General features: G+C 55.6%; 1 protein-coding gene across 4 annotated transcripts in view; it reads left to right on the forward strand.

Moving 5' to 3' along the window:
* The first annotated feature begins 551 nt into the window (after positions 1–551).
* FLT4 (fms related receptor tyrosine kinase 4) overlaps positions 552–15,519 on the forward strand; it is a 43,678-nt gene continuing 28,710 nt past the window's right edge. For all 4 annotated transcript variants that reach the window (XM_042932308.1, XM_042932317.1, XM_042932324.1 and 1 more), the window contains exons 1-2: positions 552–654; positions 15,414–15,510. In XM_042932308.1, coding sequence (XP_042788242.1) covers positions 588–654; positions 15,414–15,510 — 164 coding nt within the window. In that variant the 5' untranslated portion in view covers positions 552–587. The remainder of the gene's footprint in view (positions 655–15,413; positions 15,511–15,519) is intronic.

Consider the following 15,519-nt stretch of genomic DNA (forward strand, 5'->3'; position numbering starts at 1 on the left):
AGGAGGCGGTGCCTGCAGGGCGGAGGTTTGTTAACACTGGATGTCTCGCCCAAGGGTACAGCCTCCAGCCACACAAACCTTACCGAATGTTCTCGAAGATTTGACATACTGTATTCATTGCTTTTTATTTTTATTACTTTAAACACTGTATTTACTGATTAAAGGAAGTTACAGAAAAATTTTACACCCCGTTACATTTTGTCTAAACTTGACCGCTGCGGGGTTCATTCCCTTTTCAGCGCGCAGTGAAGGACTGGTGCATTACTTGCATTCTCTGTCCGCCCGCAGGGGTCCCGGGGGGCTGTAGGGCGGCCACGGACTCCGAAGGAGGACACTAACCAGCCTCCAAGCCGCTGAGCAACACCGGTACCTCGGATCTAGCGGGCAAGCTCCACCCGGCCAGGGGGCGGGACTGATAGGTGCGAGGGGCGGTCCGACGGGCCTGGCCCCACCCCCTGGGGGTGTCCGCCGGGACCCCGCCCCGCCCGCGGCCTGGCCCCAGCCCCGCCCGCGCTCTGGCCGCGCGCTCACACACCGAGCCCGAAGCGGCGGCCGCGCAGGTCGGACCCGCGCCGCAGCGGCCGGAGATGCAGCGGGAAGCCGCGCTGTGCCTGCGCCTGTGGCTCTGCCTCGGACTGCTCGACGGCGAGCGCGGTGAGCCCGCCGCCCGCGCGAGTGCGCGGCTGGCCGCGAGGGGGGATACTTCCCCGGGGCGACGAGGGATGGGGTGGGGGGGGGCACTGGACCCCCGGGAGCCTGGGGCAGCAGGGGAGACGGGGCTGGGAGCCCGGGGATACGGACGCCGATGGAGCACGGCAGTTAGGGCCTGGGCCCTCCGGGATCAGGAAAGGGCGGGCGGAGACCAGCCGGGTCAGGGACCGGGCACCGTCTGCACCACAGCGGAGGGACTGTGCTCGGGGTCCTCGACCACCTTCCACTGTCTGTGGCTCAGCTCCCTTGGAGCCTGGCCCCATCGCACGGCATTCTCAGATAGGATCCTTCGCTTGCTTACTAGCTCCCCGGCGGAGTCCCGGCGCTGCACGGCTCTGCCCTCAGACCCTCGCGCAACGGGGACAGTATCCCGGTGACCGAGGCGGCAATCCCCGCGGGGCCGCAGACCTGGGTGCGCACTTCCCGACTCCTCCTAGCTGCACTCGAGGTCGGTCCCCCAGAGGGCGCTCCGGGCAGGTGTCCACCTTCCCCAGGCCAGAGATTGCCGGGGCAGCGGTTCGGGGACCGCCAGAGACAGAAGCCGTCAGGTGGATTGGGCGCAGGTGCACGTGGGAACTTGAGGGGAGTCTTGAGTTGGCAATTCAGGAGAGATCAGCGTGGCAAGAGGCAGGATTCCAGCGCTCCCTGTATTTAATGGGTCAGGAGCCTTGAAGGCCAAATTCAAGAGCCTGGACTACATATAAGGCAGCAGCAGCCACGGAAGGATCTTAAGCGCAAGACAGACAGGGTCCGGTCTGTGAAAGGAATATAACCAGAAGTTGCCCCTGTGGGGTTGGAGAAAAGGGAGTGTGGAAGATGAGGGAGGGAACAGAGGGGTATGTTTGAATCGAGATGTCAGGGATAACCCCTCAGGGGTTTGGTGATGATGTGCTAGAAGTCCACGCATGATCTAGTGACCCAGGGAATCAGAGGGTGGAAGGAGGGTCATGGGTCCCCAGTGGTTGGGAGCAAAGTGCTGGAACGGCTGGAGAAGGGGGTGGGGAGCTTACTATTTTTGAACACTGCCCATATTGAGTACTGGCTTTACATGTTTTAACTGTTTTAACTCACAAGGAAGTGTTAGACCCATTTTATAGATGGGGGGCACAGAATAAAGACATATGTAACTTCTTCAAGGTTCTCAGAGGTCAGCAGTAAGGGAAATGGTCAACCCAGATCTATAGGATAACAAAGCCCTCTTCTCTATGCCTTGGCAAGGTGAAGGGCAGAGGACAGGGGAGATGAAGTAGGTGTGGATGAATCTAGAGGCAGGTTGGAGGAGGACATCTGAGTTGGGGCAGGTCAGAGAAGAGGGGCTGTCCTTTAGTCCTTCCTTGCTCTCCTGCATCCAGCTGAGGTTAGGCTCCCACAGATATTTGGTGAGCTTGTTGAGTGACTGAATGAACATGGAGAGAAGTGAAGGTGGTCAGGCTGATAATGGGAGACCCCACCTTGAGGAGATACCCAGCAGGCAGTTGCATGTAGTGTATGAGGCTCAAGAGAGAGGCTGGGCTGGGGAGCTGGAGTGGGAGCAGAGCAAAGGTTCGAGGACGGGATTCCCCCACCCCAGGGAGGAAGCTAGAACAGGAAAAGGCTTCCCGGGAGACAGGGAACATACCACAAGGTGTAAGAACTGGGAGAGCCTGCTGTAGGGTACCCAGGGGGTGGAAGAGTGAAGACAGATGAGGCCAGTCCTACAGGGAGTGCGGGTGGCTCTTACCAAAGTCAGGCAGTGAAGTGGAGAGAGGATGTTAGCTGAAGGGGTCCGTGGAGCAAGAGAGCCCAGACTGGATCAGTGCATGGCTGGTAGGAAATGAGCCCTGCATTTGCCCTGAGGAGCTCCCAGCCTGGTAGGTGATGCTGGAGAAGACGCATAAACACTTAAATGTAACCAAGTGTCAGGGCACCCAGGGTGGGTGGCCAAGTACTGGTAGGTGAGAATCTTGGGAACCCTGAAGCTGACCCCTCAAAGGTGTGCAGTTAGTCCTAGAACCAGATTTTTGTCCCAGCTCTGCCCCTAAATTCCTGGCTTTGTGGCCTGGGACTCTATCTTCCTCTCCCTGCACCTCAGTTTCCCCATGCATAGCAGTGCAGTGGGCAAGCACTTGAGGGCTGTGCTTGGGCCCAACTTTATGGTTTGGGGTCCCAGTCCAGTTCCAAAAAGCTTTGCCTTGGCAGTGTCCCTGTGGAGAGGGCAAGTGGCAGAAGATGGGCCCAAGAGGGAGGAGAGTCCCTCTAGAGAAAGGCTGTTTGTGCCATTGGACAGTAGGAAATCAGCTCAGGGACAGGTAGGGGAAGCAAGTGACTGCTCAGGACTGCCTTGGCCTAAGGACAGTGGCCCCTGCCAGCCAATCAGCTCTCTGCTGTCCCTGTTACTCAGCCCTGAGCCAGACCCAAGTCTGGACAAAGGTGTGGGGGTGGGATGGGGGATGCAAGTCAGCGCAGGCAGGATGTGGGGGCTGGGCCACCTTACTCAGTCCTGTGGACCACTGGCCCCGGCTCAGTCACTGTGGTTGAAGGGCTCTCTTCCTTCACAAAGCACAGTGCCCACACTACCAGGCACCGCACTGAGAATGCGGCATAACAAGAGGATGATCTGGCCACCTCCTCACCCTGCCCCAGGCAGTGGGACCCTGATCCAGGGAAGGAGACTGCAGTTCTGTGCACGTCGCAAGCTAGGGTGCCTGCTCAGGGTAGCTCAGGGAGGATTTGGACCAGCCCCATCCTGCAGGGGTTTCCTGAGTGCCAGACTGGCAGGGACACAGGCATGGTATCTGTATCATAGGGATGCAGGTGCTCAGTGACCCCCATGAGGTCCAGCTGGGAGCTGTGGGCTGCTCAGGAAGGTGGCATCATTTCCAGCTCAGGGCTTCTTGAAAGGGTCTGCAGACTCCAGGGAAGGGAATTCCAAGTAGGGCAAAGAACCCCTGAAAGGTTCAGAGGCAGGAAGGTGCAGATGGCCTATGGGGACTCAGGGGTAGTCAGATGACACTAGTCTTGGGTGGGGTGGGGGAGGTGAGGCTGTTGGAGGTGGCAGGAGCCAGCAGCACACCTGGAAAGGGGACGTTCTGGACAGAGAGCCACCTAGTCAGGTTCCCTGAAAGCATTGCCAGAGGGGCAAAACAAGATGGGAGCCCATGGCAAGGACAATACACCAGAGGAGGAGACAGCAGGAGATGGTGGGGTGAGAGGGATGTATGCTAGTCTTTGGCTTAAGCCACAGAGTGGGTCATGAAGACTGTTGACCAGATGGGAGGAGGGGCACATGTAGGGAAAGAGGAAGTGCTGCCCTGGGAGGCAGGTCCTCCAGGTGGAGGTGCCCAGCAGGACTTCCTGGGAGACCCCAGTTGATGCAACCGGGCCAGATAAGGAAGGAGGAAATTTGGGAGTGCTTGAGTGTAAAAGGGCAGAGAGGAGTCAGGGAACCCAGGGAAATTAAGTGGGAAGTTCTTCTCTGCATCTAGCTTATACTCCTACTGCTGTCATTTGGGTGTTTTCCTCCATATGGCAGATTTCAACCCCCCTGGGGCCTGGCCTGGCCCCCATGGCTCTCTGAGATGCCTCTCAGAGAGGGAGGTGGGCAGAGGAAGGGGTCCGGAGAGTCCCTCACACTCCCTGCACTGACTTCAGAGCCAGAGGCAGCCGACGTGTCCAGCTGGAGCCAGGGATTCCTGAGTTTCGATCCTTTTCAGACACTGGCTTCCTCTGGGATCTCAGTTTTCCGGTCACGCCAAAGGGAGAAGTCTGGGAGCAGGAAGGTGCGGGCATTCAGTGCTGGCAGGGGCTGGGCCTGGGTGGGGCAGCAGCAGGCACGCCCCGGCCGGGACCCGAGCCTCAGGCCACCTCCACCCTCCCACCAGGCCAGGCCAGGGTGGGGGTGGCCCCACGAGCAGGCGCAGGTCTGGGTGGCGAGTGGGGGAGCCCCGCCACGTGTCCAGCGAGGTCAGCAGGGGTTCATGGGAAAGGACTTGTCGGCCACAGGAGAGGACATCCTGCCTGCGTTTCCCTCTTCCTGTGGCAGGAGCCCACGGCCCCGATTTAGAAGTGCTGGGGGGCCACCTCTGAGCCAGCTGGGCTGTCCGATAACACCGCCCGTCCTGCCGCCAGGGAGCAGAGCCCTGACCCCAGGCAGGCCAGGCAACTGCCTGGCACAGCTGCCCTGCACCAGGAGCCCAACATCTGCCAGCGTGCCCCTCCCCCCATATCACCCTCAGGGGGACTCAGGCAGCCTACCCTCCCTGAAATCACCTCCATGCTGCCCCCGTGGGACCTCTAGAAAACAGATCTGATCTGACCTTTCAGTGGCACTGCCAATGATAAGCACCAAGTTCTTGACCCTTCCCACTGGGGTCCCAAGGGCATCCCTAACCCTGTGTCTGCCTAGCCCACACCCACAACACACCCCAGCTCTCAGCACATGACCTTTCTCCTACTCTAGATACACCTTGTCTTTCACCCAGCCTTTGGGAGATTGCCAGGAGCTCTAGGCTGGTGGAGGGAGGATGGTGTTGTTCCAAGTGGGTGGGTGGGAGGGGGCTTCATTCCCACTCGCTGTGTGCCTCAGAGGCACAAATGCATGCTTTCAGGCAGTTCCAGGGGGAGCTCTTATCGTCACCCAACCTAAAGCCCCATTCTCAAAGCCACCCTAAATTCTACCAAATGGAGATTCCTCAGTATTAAGCAGCACACAGGCACGCACACACACACATGCACATTTGGAGTGTCCAGCAGCGGAGCCTCACCTCAGTATAAAATGGTAAATCAAATTGCTTTACCCTAGGGTGTGTGAAAGTTTTAGCTTTGTGTCATAGGCTTATTGTGCCCATTTTGGAGATAAGGAAATTAAGGCCAGAGGGGTGAAATGGCTCACAAGTTGCTAGAGTGTTAAGTGCTAGAGTATCTGGTCTCAGATGGCATAGGGCCAAGGGGTTAGAAGGGGCAGGTGGTTGTCCACGTTCCCCAAGGAAGGATCTAGAGGGGGGACCATGGGGGAAACTAAATTTCTGACCACCTCTGGACATTTTTACCTTGATTGTCCCAGAGACCTTTCAAAAGCCACATGCCCCACAGACATGTTGCCTTTCTCCCAAGTCTGCCCCTGGCCAACATGCCTACCTCAATGCAGGACATCTCCATGTCCATCCCTCACCTCCACAGCTGCCCCTTTGCCCTCTAGATCCTCGGGGGAGTGGGCAGCAATCCCAGGCCAAGTCTCATACTGGGGATGCCACCATTAAAGGCGAGCATTAGCTCCCTCATCCTTGCACAAAGCAACTGTCAAATGTAATGAGCTGACCACTGCATGGAGCTGCAGAAACATGCAATGGGGTCCCCGGTGAGGGGGGAGGGGCCTCAGCATGTACCTCTAGGGAGTGGGCACTAGATAAGGCCATGCAAAGAGCTCAGCTTCTGCCGCCAAGCAGCAGAATGGTTTTAGGCAGGAAAGCAACTTGTGTTCTAGAAAAATAATCTAACCACTGGGTAAGATCTGGACCAGTGGGAAGACACTGGTGTGGTGGGCCACACCAGACAGTAGAGGACTGGAGGGCTAGACAGCAGGGGACTGGAGGAGGGCAGACCTAAGATGTGGCTATCCAAGCAGAAGGCATCCACTGCTAGATGTCTGCATGCTGGAAGTGCAAAGCCCTCTGCCAGGGGGGCAGGGAGAGAAGAGGGACAGGCCAAGAGCTCCCAGCCACCCTGCCTTTGGTGCTGCCTCTGAGAATGGACAGACTTTATGACTAACGGGCTGTGGGGGGTGGGCAGAGTCAGGAATGCCTGACAGGTGACCGTCCCTAGGATGGCAAACCTAGTGGAAGGGAGAGCAATGCTTCTGGGCTGAAGGAAGGAAGATGGTCAGATCAGCTGAAGGCCTTTACATTTCATAAACTGCAGAAATGCAAATAATGCGATCCTGTATAGAGTAAGTGGTAACTTCCCATAATCCTGTCCCCCAGAGATCATCTCTGAGCAACAAGTTAACTTCTGTGCCTTAGTTTTCTCACCCGCGAAATGCCAAGAATAGTACCCACCTCAGTGGGGCGTTAGAGGGGTGTGGTGTGCATAGGCCTGGGCAGGCACACAGAAAAGTGTTAAATCCATGTTTGCTACTATTATCCTAAATAGTATGTATGGGGTAAGCAGAATTTGGGGATCAAAGCATGTGAATATTCTTTTATTACGATGAGTGCTTGTGTGCCCACATCCTTGCCAACACTGGGAATTCTCTATCCTTTAGACACTTGCTCATCCACAGCTGTGTGCCCTGTGGCTCCAGCTATCCTGCCCAGTGGTGAGTGTGGTTTGGTAGGAGGGCTGGGGGGTACCCTGCCAGAGACATCTTGGAAGCAAGCCCCACCCCCAACCAGGGCTGGAGCTCAAGAGAGCTGCCAGGGAGAGTGGGGGAGCTCAAAGGTGGGCTCAGAGCCCTGCCATCACCAGAAGGCAGCACCCCAGGGAGCAAGGCCAAAAGTCTGAGGCTGACCTGTGACCTGGGACCCTTTTCTGTGGCCTCATTGACCCACATCAGTTCTGTCTCTGTGACAATCCAAGGTCAGCCATACTCTGGTCTTGCACTTCCCTCTGCCATGTGTGTTCTCCTGGAAGAAACTCCTACTCAGTCTACAAAGCCCATTTCAGCTCACCCCCTCCTACCAGCATGGCTTTCTCTGACACCCCCCACCACCACCACAACTGTGACATACAAAGCACTCAGCAGACAGTGACAGCCAAGGGCTCAGTGTGCATGAGCCAGCAACAGTTTGTTCTTGCTATGATTCTTATGTGGTATTGTTATTTGTGGTTCCCTGTAATCCTGGGAACAATTCTCATTTCTCAAGTAGGAAAACTGGGGCTTGGAAAGAGCAAGGGACTTACCCAAGGCCATACAGCCAGAGAGTGGCATTGTGGAGCACACAGCCAGGCTCAAGGGGCTCCAAGCACGTTCTGGGAACAGCCCCTCTCATCCCAGCCATCTCAGCCCTGTATGGTCAGGGAACTGTGGCCTCTTGACCCTACCCTTGACCTCTGGAGGCACAGAGGTTACCGGCCAGGTGTGGGGGGACTCTAGGACTGAACACCCCTGTGCCTTCTGGCCAAGAGTGAAAGAGAGAGACCTGGAGCAGGTCTCCCCAGATCTACTCAGCTCTAGGACAGATGCATAGAGACCCCAAACCCAGCCTCAACTGGCCAGCTGTCTCCCATGTTTCTCCCTCAGCTTGCCTCCAGTTTGCAGCCATAGCTGCCTCTGTCCTTCTGGACACAGCTGCTAAGGAATGTGTGGATCAGACTGGCATTACTGCCATATAATCTCCATCACCCACAGGGTGACCATGACAGTGTCTGCAGGAAGAAATTATCAAATGCAATAACCACTACCACTATATTCTGGCAGTGTGTGGGGGCACCCCTGAGCTCACAGACAATCCTGACATCATCCCCAGGTTGGCCATACTGGACTTGAGGACAGAGCCATGACCCCCAGGAGCTGCCTGATGATACAAATCCTCCCCATGTAGAGCATCAGGGCCAGGGTAAGGACAATGTGCTCAGCCTAGTGTCTTGGAGCAGGAGCAGTGATTCTCTAGCCACAGAGAGCAGGGAAGGACAAAGTGTACAACCTGAAGCAAGCAGGGAGGTGGGCAAGGACCTAGTAGATGCTGGCTGTGGCAGGAGCATTGGGAGGTGAAGCCAGCCAGGAGGGCAGGGCCTGTTAGGATGGGCATCACCCTGGAGGCCAGGCCAAGGGCATGCACAGCTCCAGAGGGCCTTGAGGGTCCAGTGCAGGTTTCCTCAGGTCACGACACCCCTCTGGGCTGAGGGACAGATTGGAGGCCAAAAAGGAGGCTGCTGGGGAGCAGGGAAGAGGAGAGGCCAGCACTCAGGTTAGTGGTGGGAGAGAAGGGGACCGAGAAATGTGAGGGCTAGGACTGGGCAGGGATGGGCCTGGACTTTTCCAGACCTGGGCTCCTGCACAGCTGTTAGCCTGCTGCTGCTATGGGGCTGGGAGACTCAGTTTCCTCATTGCCGACTAGATTCATGATTCTTTCCTTCCTCCCAGGCTGTGTGAGGATCAAATGAGACAGTGACTACAAGGTCATGGCCAGTGCCTAATGCACAGAATTTCCCACACCCTCGCCCCCTGCGACTCACCCCTCACCCAGGATCCCAGTGTGCTGCTCCCACAGCCGGCTGCCTGTGGCTGACTCCAGGGTCCCCACTGTCCAAGGCTGCTGACAGCACACAGAAGAGGAGGTGTGCACTCTGGCCTCCCTGACCTCGGCCCAGCGCCTGCCCTGACTGCTCTGTTGCAAGCTGGGGGGCCAGGGACGCCAGCCAGGGGAAGGAAAAAGCCAGTTCCTGGGCCAGGAACAGGAAGGCAGGGGGAGTGCAGCAGAGGCCAGGATGACAGCGCTTCCTGCTGCGGGAAGGGAAGGACAGTGGGGACAGACAACAACCAGGCAGGAAGGATGCATCTTCTTTGGGGTTGCAGGTGGGGGTTGGGCAGCATGGAGCCTCTGGGCAAGGCAGTCATTGGACCAAATCTGCCTTAGCTACTGAGCATTCTGGGGTACACATGGTCACCAGGGAGCTTGGTCTTTAAAATTGGAAACATTTTCCAGAGGAATGACAGGGTATGACATAGTTCCAACCTAAAGGAAAACCTGAGGTTTGTTTAGCCAGCCAGTCAGCCATCCACCTATCCTTCTATCCACCCATCCATCCATGCAACCACCCATCCTTGCTTCCTTCCTTCCATCCATCCATCCATTCATCCATCCTTGCTTCCTTCCATCCATCCACCCATTCTTTCATCTATCCATCCTTCTATCCATCTGTCCATCTATCCTTCTATTTATCCATCCCTCCTTCCACCCTTTCATCCATCACCCATCACCCATCCATCCATCCATCCACCCATCCTTCCATCTATCCATCCTTCTATCCACTATCTGTCCATTTATCTTCCTAACTAGCCATCCTCCCTTCCATTCTTTCATCCATCTTTCCATCCACCCATCCTTCCATTCATCGACCCTTCCATCCATCCATCCATCCATCCATCCATCCATCTGTCCGTCCTTCTATCCATTTGTCTGTACATCTGTCCTTCCACATAGCCATACTTCCTTTCATCCATCCATTTACCCATCCTTCTTTCCATCTATTTGTACTTCTATTTATCCATCCATCCTTCTATTCATCTGTCTGTCCATCTGACAGTCCAGCTAGCCATCTTTTCTTTCATTCATCCATCCACCCATATTTCCATCCATTCACTCATTCATCCATCAGTCTATCTGGTCATCCATTTATTCATTCAACAAGTATTTATGGAATCTTGATTCTGTGCCAGATGCTGTGCTAGACATGGGGTGGGGTAGAAAAGGAAACTGTCCTGGTTCTTACCCCATTGAAATTTACTGTCTAGTAGAGGAAATGGAAAAATGTAACTTAAACAAATAAGTAAATAAGATAATTACAAGTTGTGACAAGAAGGATTAAGGAAGCAACCAGAAAGTTAAGATGAATATTAAAGGGGGATTTAGGTTTTAGAAGGGGTTAGAAGGTCATGGCTAAGCTAAGGCTTTAAGGTGAGAAGAAGCCAGCCTGTGCAGGGCATGTGAGAGGATGCAAATCAGGAGGAGTGTGTTCAAAGCCCCGGGACAGGAAGGAGCATGCACATTATGGAAGAGCCTGAAGGGCATGATGGCTGGAGAACACGAACACAAGGTGAGGGTGGCCCAAGAGGGAATGGAAAGGGATCAGGGGTCTAGCCATGGAGTTTGGATTTTCCTGAAAATGCAGGGGAAATCACTGAAGGGATTTAACCATGAGCATGATATGGCCCCTTTCTCTTCCCTATGTATCACTTACAACTATGTGGGGGACTGAAGGAGGGCAAGAATAGGCCCAGAAGCCCACTTTGGGGGAAAGTGCAGTTGGGCAGGCCCCAATGAGACAGCAGGGGCTGGCTCTGAGATGCTTTGGTGGTCGGTGATTGGCCAGGGTGAGGAGAAGCGTGTCCACAGCTGCTCCCGTATGGAGAGGTGGGAACTATCAAGGAGAAACCTTGGGCAGAAGTGAAGAGGGTGTGAGTCTGGAGTTCAGTATCAGAAATGTCGGACTTGGGGTGTCTGTAAGGTGGCTAAGTGCAGCAGCAGCTGGATACTTCAGGCTGGAGTTGAGAGAAGGACAGGAGGTAGAGACTCTGGAAGTATCCAGACACTTAGGGAAGAGACCTACAGAGAAGAGAGTGAGAGGGAGTACATGTGGTGCTGGGCAGAGGGGAAGGAGGAAGATAAGAGTACAGCGAGCTCACAGCAGGTGGCAGAAGAGGAAGCAGCCTTGCTCTCTGCCTGGAGCACCCACTGGTCCTATAACATGGAGGTCATGGGATGCCTTGACCAATGGCTCCCTGAAGCAGGGGGTTGGAGGAGAAGGAGATCTGCACCCCACAGGAAGGATGGATGAACTTGAGAGGAGAAGGCAGCAAGCAGAGCTTTTGCGGTGAAGGGGAATAGGAAAGGGGAAAGGGGACAGGCACAGGAAGCGAATAGAGGATCAAGGAATGGGTGGTGGCGGGTGGGGCGAGACTTGTTTATAGGATGGGAGATGGAGGTCTTGGCCTTGGGAGTGCGAGTGTCAGGGGGTTCCAGGGCCCAGGTAGGGGGTGTAGAGTTCGGATGGGGAAAGATGATCTCCATATGATGGTTTTACTTCATTAATGCTGAGAGTGAGGGAGGAAAGAACACCTTGAACTTCAGTCTGAGGGCTCATTTAGGATCCATCTACAGGAAAAGAAGGGGGTGGGGCAACAGCACAGGGCTCTGGCTTTGCACTGCGTGCTGAGCCACTGAGGGCCATGGTGGCGCTGCAGGGATGGGGTGGAAGGTGAGAGGCAAGGAAAGGATCAGGATGATGGGCTGAAGGCCGCACTATGCCAGTAGACAAGGGCAAGGCCAGGGAGGGGGTTGCCTATGGGGAGGGGTCCCTGGACTAGGAGTTTTCATGAGGCTGAAGGACTTAGCAGAGGTGGCATAAGGGCACCTAGCAAGAGGAGATGGGGAGAGCAGGGCAAGGCAGGCACTTGGTAATGGTGTAGTTCTCATGAGGACCAGATCCAGGGTGTGCCCAGGAAGTGAGTGGCTGAGAGGAGGAGGAAGGACAGTAGGGATGAAGACCACAAAGGCCAGGACGCTGGTGAGTCATCCACGTGGATTCTGAAGTCATGGGGAATGGTGGGAGTTGTGGTTGCAGGAGCTGGAAAGCTAGGAGCAGAGAATGAAGGGAAGTCACCACGACGGCAGCTGATGACAGCTTTAGTGGGGAGTAGGTGGTACCATAAGAGAACAGAGGTGACCACAAGGAGCCCTTCATTGCCAGGTATGTGCAGTGGAGAGCAGTACTGCCCCAATGAGAGGGGTGGCTTCAGAAAGTCATATTTCAGTTAAGGCTGAGGATGGTGAGGTCTACAGCAAAGTCTGCTGAGCATGCAGAGCCTGGTGGAAGTGAGTGAAGACAGGGGCACTGGAGACAAAGGAGAGGCTTGCACAGATGATAAAAGGGTTGGCAAGGAAAATGGATGGCCTGTCTGTTCAGTACAGTGATATGGATGCTTCCTTTGGTGGTACGGTGCCCTCTATGGAGGAAGATCCTACAGGCCTCATTCCTCATCCATCAATCCACTCCAACATCCACCTTTCCACCCACAATCTACCCACCCATCGACTCATCTACCCCCCAGTCCACTCATCTACTCCCATCTACCTATCCACCCATATCCACCCATCCACCCTCCATTCACCAACCCTCTCATCCATTCATCCTCCCACAGTCCACCCATCCATTCCACATCCACCCATCAACCCCCACCCATTCATCCACCCATCCACTCCTATCCACCCATCCACCCACCCATCTACCCATCTACCCCTCATCCATGCCCCATTCACCAATCCACCCTCCATCCATCAATCCACCCACCACTCATTCATCATTCCATCCATCCACTATCCATCTACCCACCATCAATCCATCCAACTATTCAGCCACCCATCCACCCTCCCACCTATCCACCCACACCCATCCATTTATTCACCTGATCATTCATCATCCATCTTACCATTCTTGAATCAATCCCCTCAATCTTCGGTGTACATCTCCTCTGAACTGAGCTTAGGAAGATCAATAAAATACAGCCTCTCTTCAGATGTGACCAGAAAACCACAAATCAGCCTGATAAACGTTCTAACAGCAGGAGCCCAGGAGGCAGAAGCTGCCTGAGTAATGATGATTGCCCCACCATAGGGAAGGGACATGTGAACTAGGCCCTGAAGAGGGGGCTCTGCAGAAGGGAAGGAAGTACAAATGTCCAGGGTGAAAAGACAGGTGAAAGCAAAGACTTCTGGATATGAAAAGCCCGGCCCTTTGCGACAACGGTGAGCACTCTGTGCCTCTCAGAGATGTGTCAGGGGATGAAGCTGGAGAGAAGGGCACTGGGCAGAAAGTCCTGGCATGCCCCTACTTTATCTTAGAAGCAAAAGCTTGCTGCCAAAGAAGCTGACATCTGCCACAGCTCCTAGCCAGGGGTGCCAGGGGTGTGCCCTGGATGTGTACCCCAGAAAATGGGACCCTGGGGGTCCCAAGGCAATGCTGCAGGCCTCACCACAGGGCATGCGCAAGCCTGGGGCAGGTGAGTGCTGGCTGCCATACTTCTCCTCTGGTGCCCACACACCAGCCTCAGGCCTCACCCCTAACTGATCCACTGGGAGGGCCCATCCTTTCTTCCCTCACAGGTCCAAACCCAAGCCCACTGACCTCCCTCTACTGTAGCTCAGAGGCCAGCCATCTGCTTGGTGTGGCTTTATTCACTTTCCGCTACCTGGAAAATCCCATTTCTCCTTCAACACCCACCTCTCCTGGGATTTCTTCCTAGCCCCTAACCACCTGAGGGGAGGCTCCCTTCTGCAGGACACCCCCTTCCCACACCAGCCCTGGAGGTGTGCAATGGGGGCTGGTGTGCAGGGAGTGCTAACACCTGCCCTGGGGAGGGTGGAACTGGTGGCAGAGCCCACTGGTCTGAGTGTCAGAAGGGGGTACACCTTCAGGCTAAGGAGGGACTTTGCAGTGGTCACAGTGGCCAGACGGGGAGTTGCTTTCTGAGAGCAATGGTGCAGTCCAACTGGAGGTCCTCAGTTTCCCTGTCAGTACAATGAGACTAGATGCTCAGTAAGGGCCTTCTGCCTCTACCCCACTGTGGTGTGGTGCCTAGAAGGTTTTGGCCAACAGGAGGCACGGAAGGGAAGGGGAGAGCCAGGCTCTGGCTAGTGGCCTTCTTGTCCACATGAGGCTTAAATGAGATCTGAGTGTACAGAGTGTGCTGTCCTACACCTTAGGGTGGGTCGGGGGTCAAGGGTTCAGGGTGGTGTAGAGCCAACTATAGTGGGGGTCCTCTAGGATCCGCATCCCACAATAAGCTGCCAGGGCGGGACACCTGGTATCAAGGAGGTGGGCAGGGAAGGACAGAGGAGCTGGACCTGTGGGTCAGTAGTGAGCTGTGCCCCTCAGAAGGACAGGGCCATGGGACACGGTGGGTTGGGGGGAGGGGGGACAGGACACAGCCCTGGGCCGCCAGCCATGCAGTCCTCTCTTCCTGTTGTCTCACGATGGTCCTGGCAGGATGCATCTGCCAGAGTTCCAGGTCCAGACCTCCCCCAAGGCCTGTTCCCACCCCTACCGGGATCTCACACACACACTCACACACGCCCATGGGCATGCACACATGGACATGTCAGACACACACATACACATCCACACACAAAGCCACACACACCACTTATACACCAGCCTCACAAACACGCAGATCCACGCCACACACACACACACACACACACACACACACAGACCCACACCTATGGGCACGTGCACACATAAGCACATGCTGTCCTGCTGAAAGGAGAATGGGGGCAAGAAGCTGCATGAGCAGTAGAGCAGCAGGAGGGTTTTCAAAGCAGAGTTATTTGTGTGTTTGGGGTCAAGCCCTGTGGGAAGGATGGAGGAACGAGGCAAAGGGTGTCGGGGGATGCTGGGGCAGCCAGAGGGGGCTGCGAGGGTGGACAGAAGCAGATGGAGCCAAGGACACAGGAGGCGAACTCCATGGGACCTGGGAGAGGGTGAGGTCATGGGCAGAGTTTGCAGCAGGGGCAGTGGAGGCCCTTGGTTCTGGGCATTTGGGAAGGGTCTACACTGTGCATGTAAGGACCCCCTTACAAGCAGTGGCTGTGTGTCTGGGGTTTAGGAGGGAAAGCCCTTCATATAGTCATGTGGGGGTCACCATGCCAAGGTGACACACTCCAGGCCTTCCCCAATTTAGAGTAAGGCCTGTGGTCTCTCCCATCAACTTCATGTCGGCAGCCCAGCTTATGTGAGCTTATGGGGCCAGAGACTGGGATTCAGTCAGGTCACAGCTCACTGGGGGCTGGGCCCAGTCTGTTGCCAGGGACAAGAGCAAGGGGCAGCCTGAGGTAGAGATCCCTGGTTGTCTTGGGGCCTGGAAGGTGCTGCCCGGGGCCAAGAGCTGGGGCAGCCCTGCCGTAGAGAGGGGTATGCTCTTGTGGGCAGGGAAGGCCCATCAGTCCCAGACTGACATCACCATGTGAACTCATGATCCAGCGCCATACTAACCCTGTCTCTCACCCCAGGTCTGGCAAGTGGCTACTCCATGACCCCTCCATCCCTAAACATCACGGAGGAGACATACATCATTGACTCCAGTGACAGCCTGTCCATCTCCTGCAGGTACTCATA

This window comes from Panthera leo, chromosome A1 (genome assembly GCF_018350215.1).
Source record: "Panthera leo isolate Ple1 chromosome A1, P.leo_Ple1_pat1.1, whole genome shotgun sequence".
NCBI lineage: Eukaryota > Metazoa > Chordata > Mammalia > Carnivora > Felidae > Panthera > Panthera leo.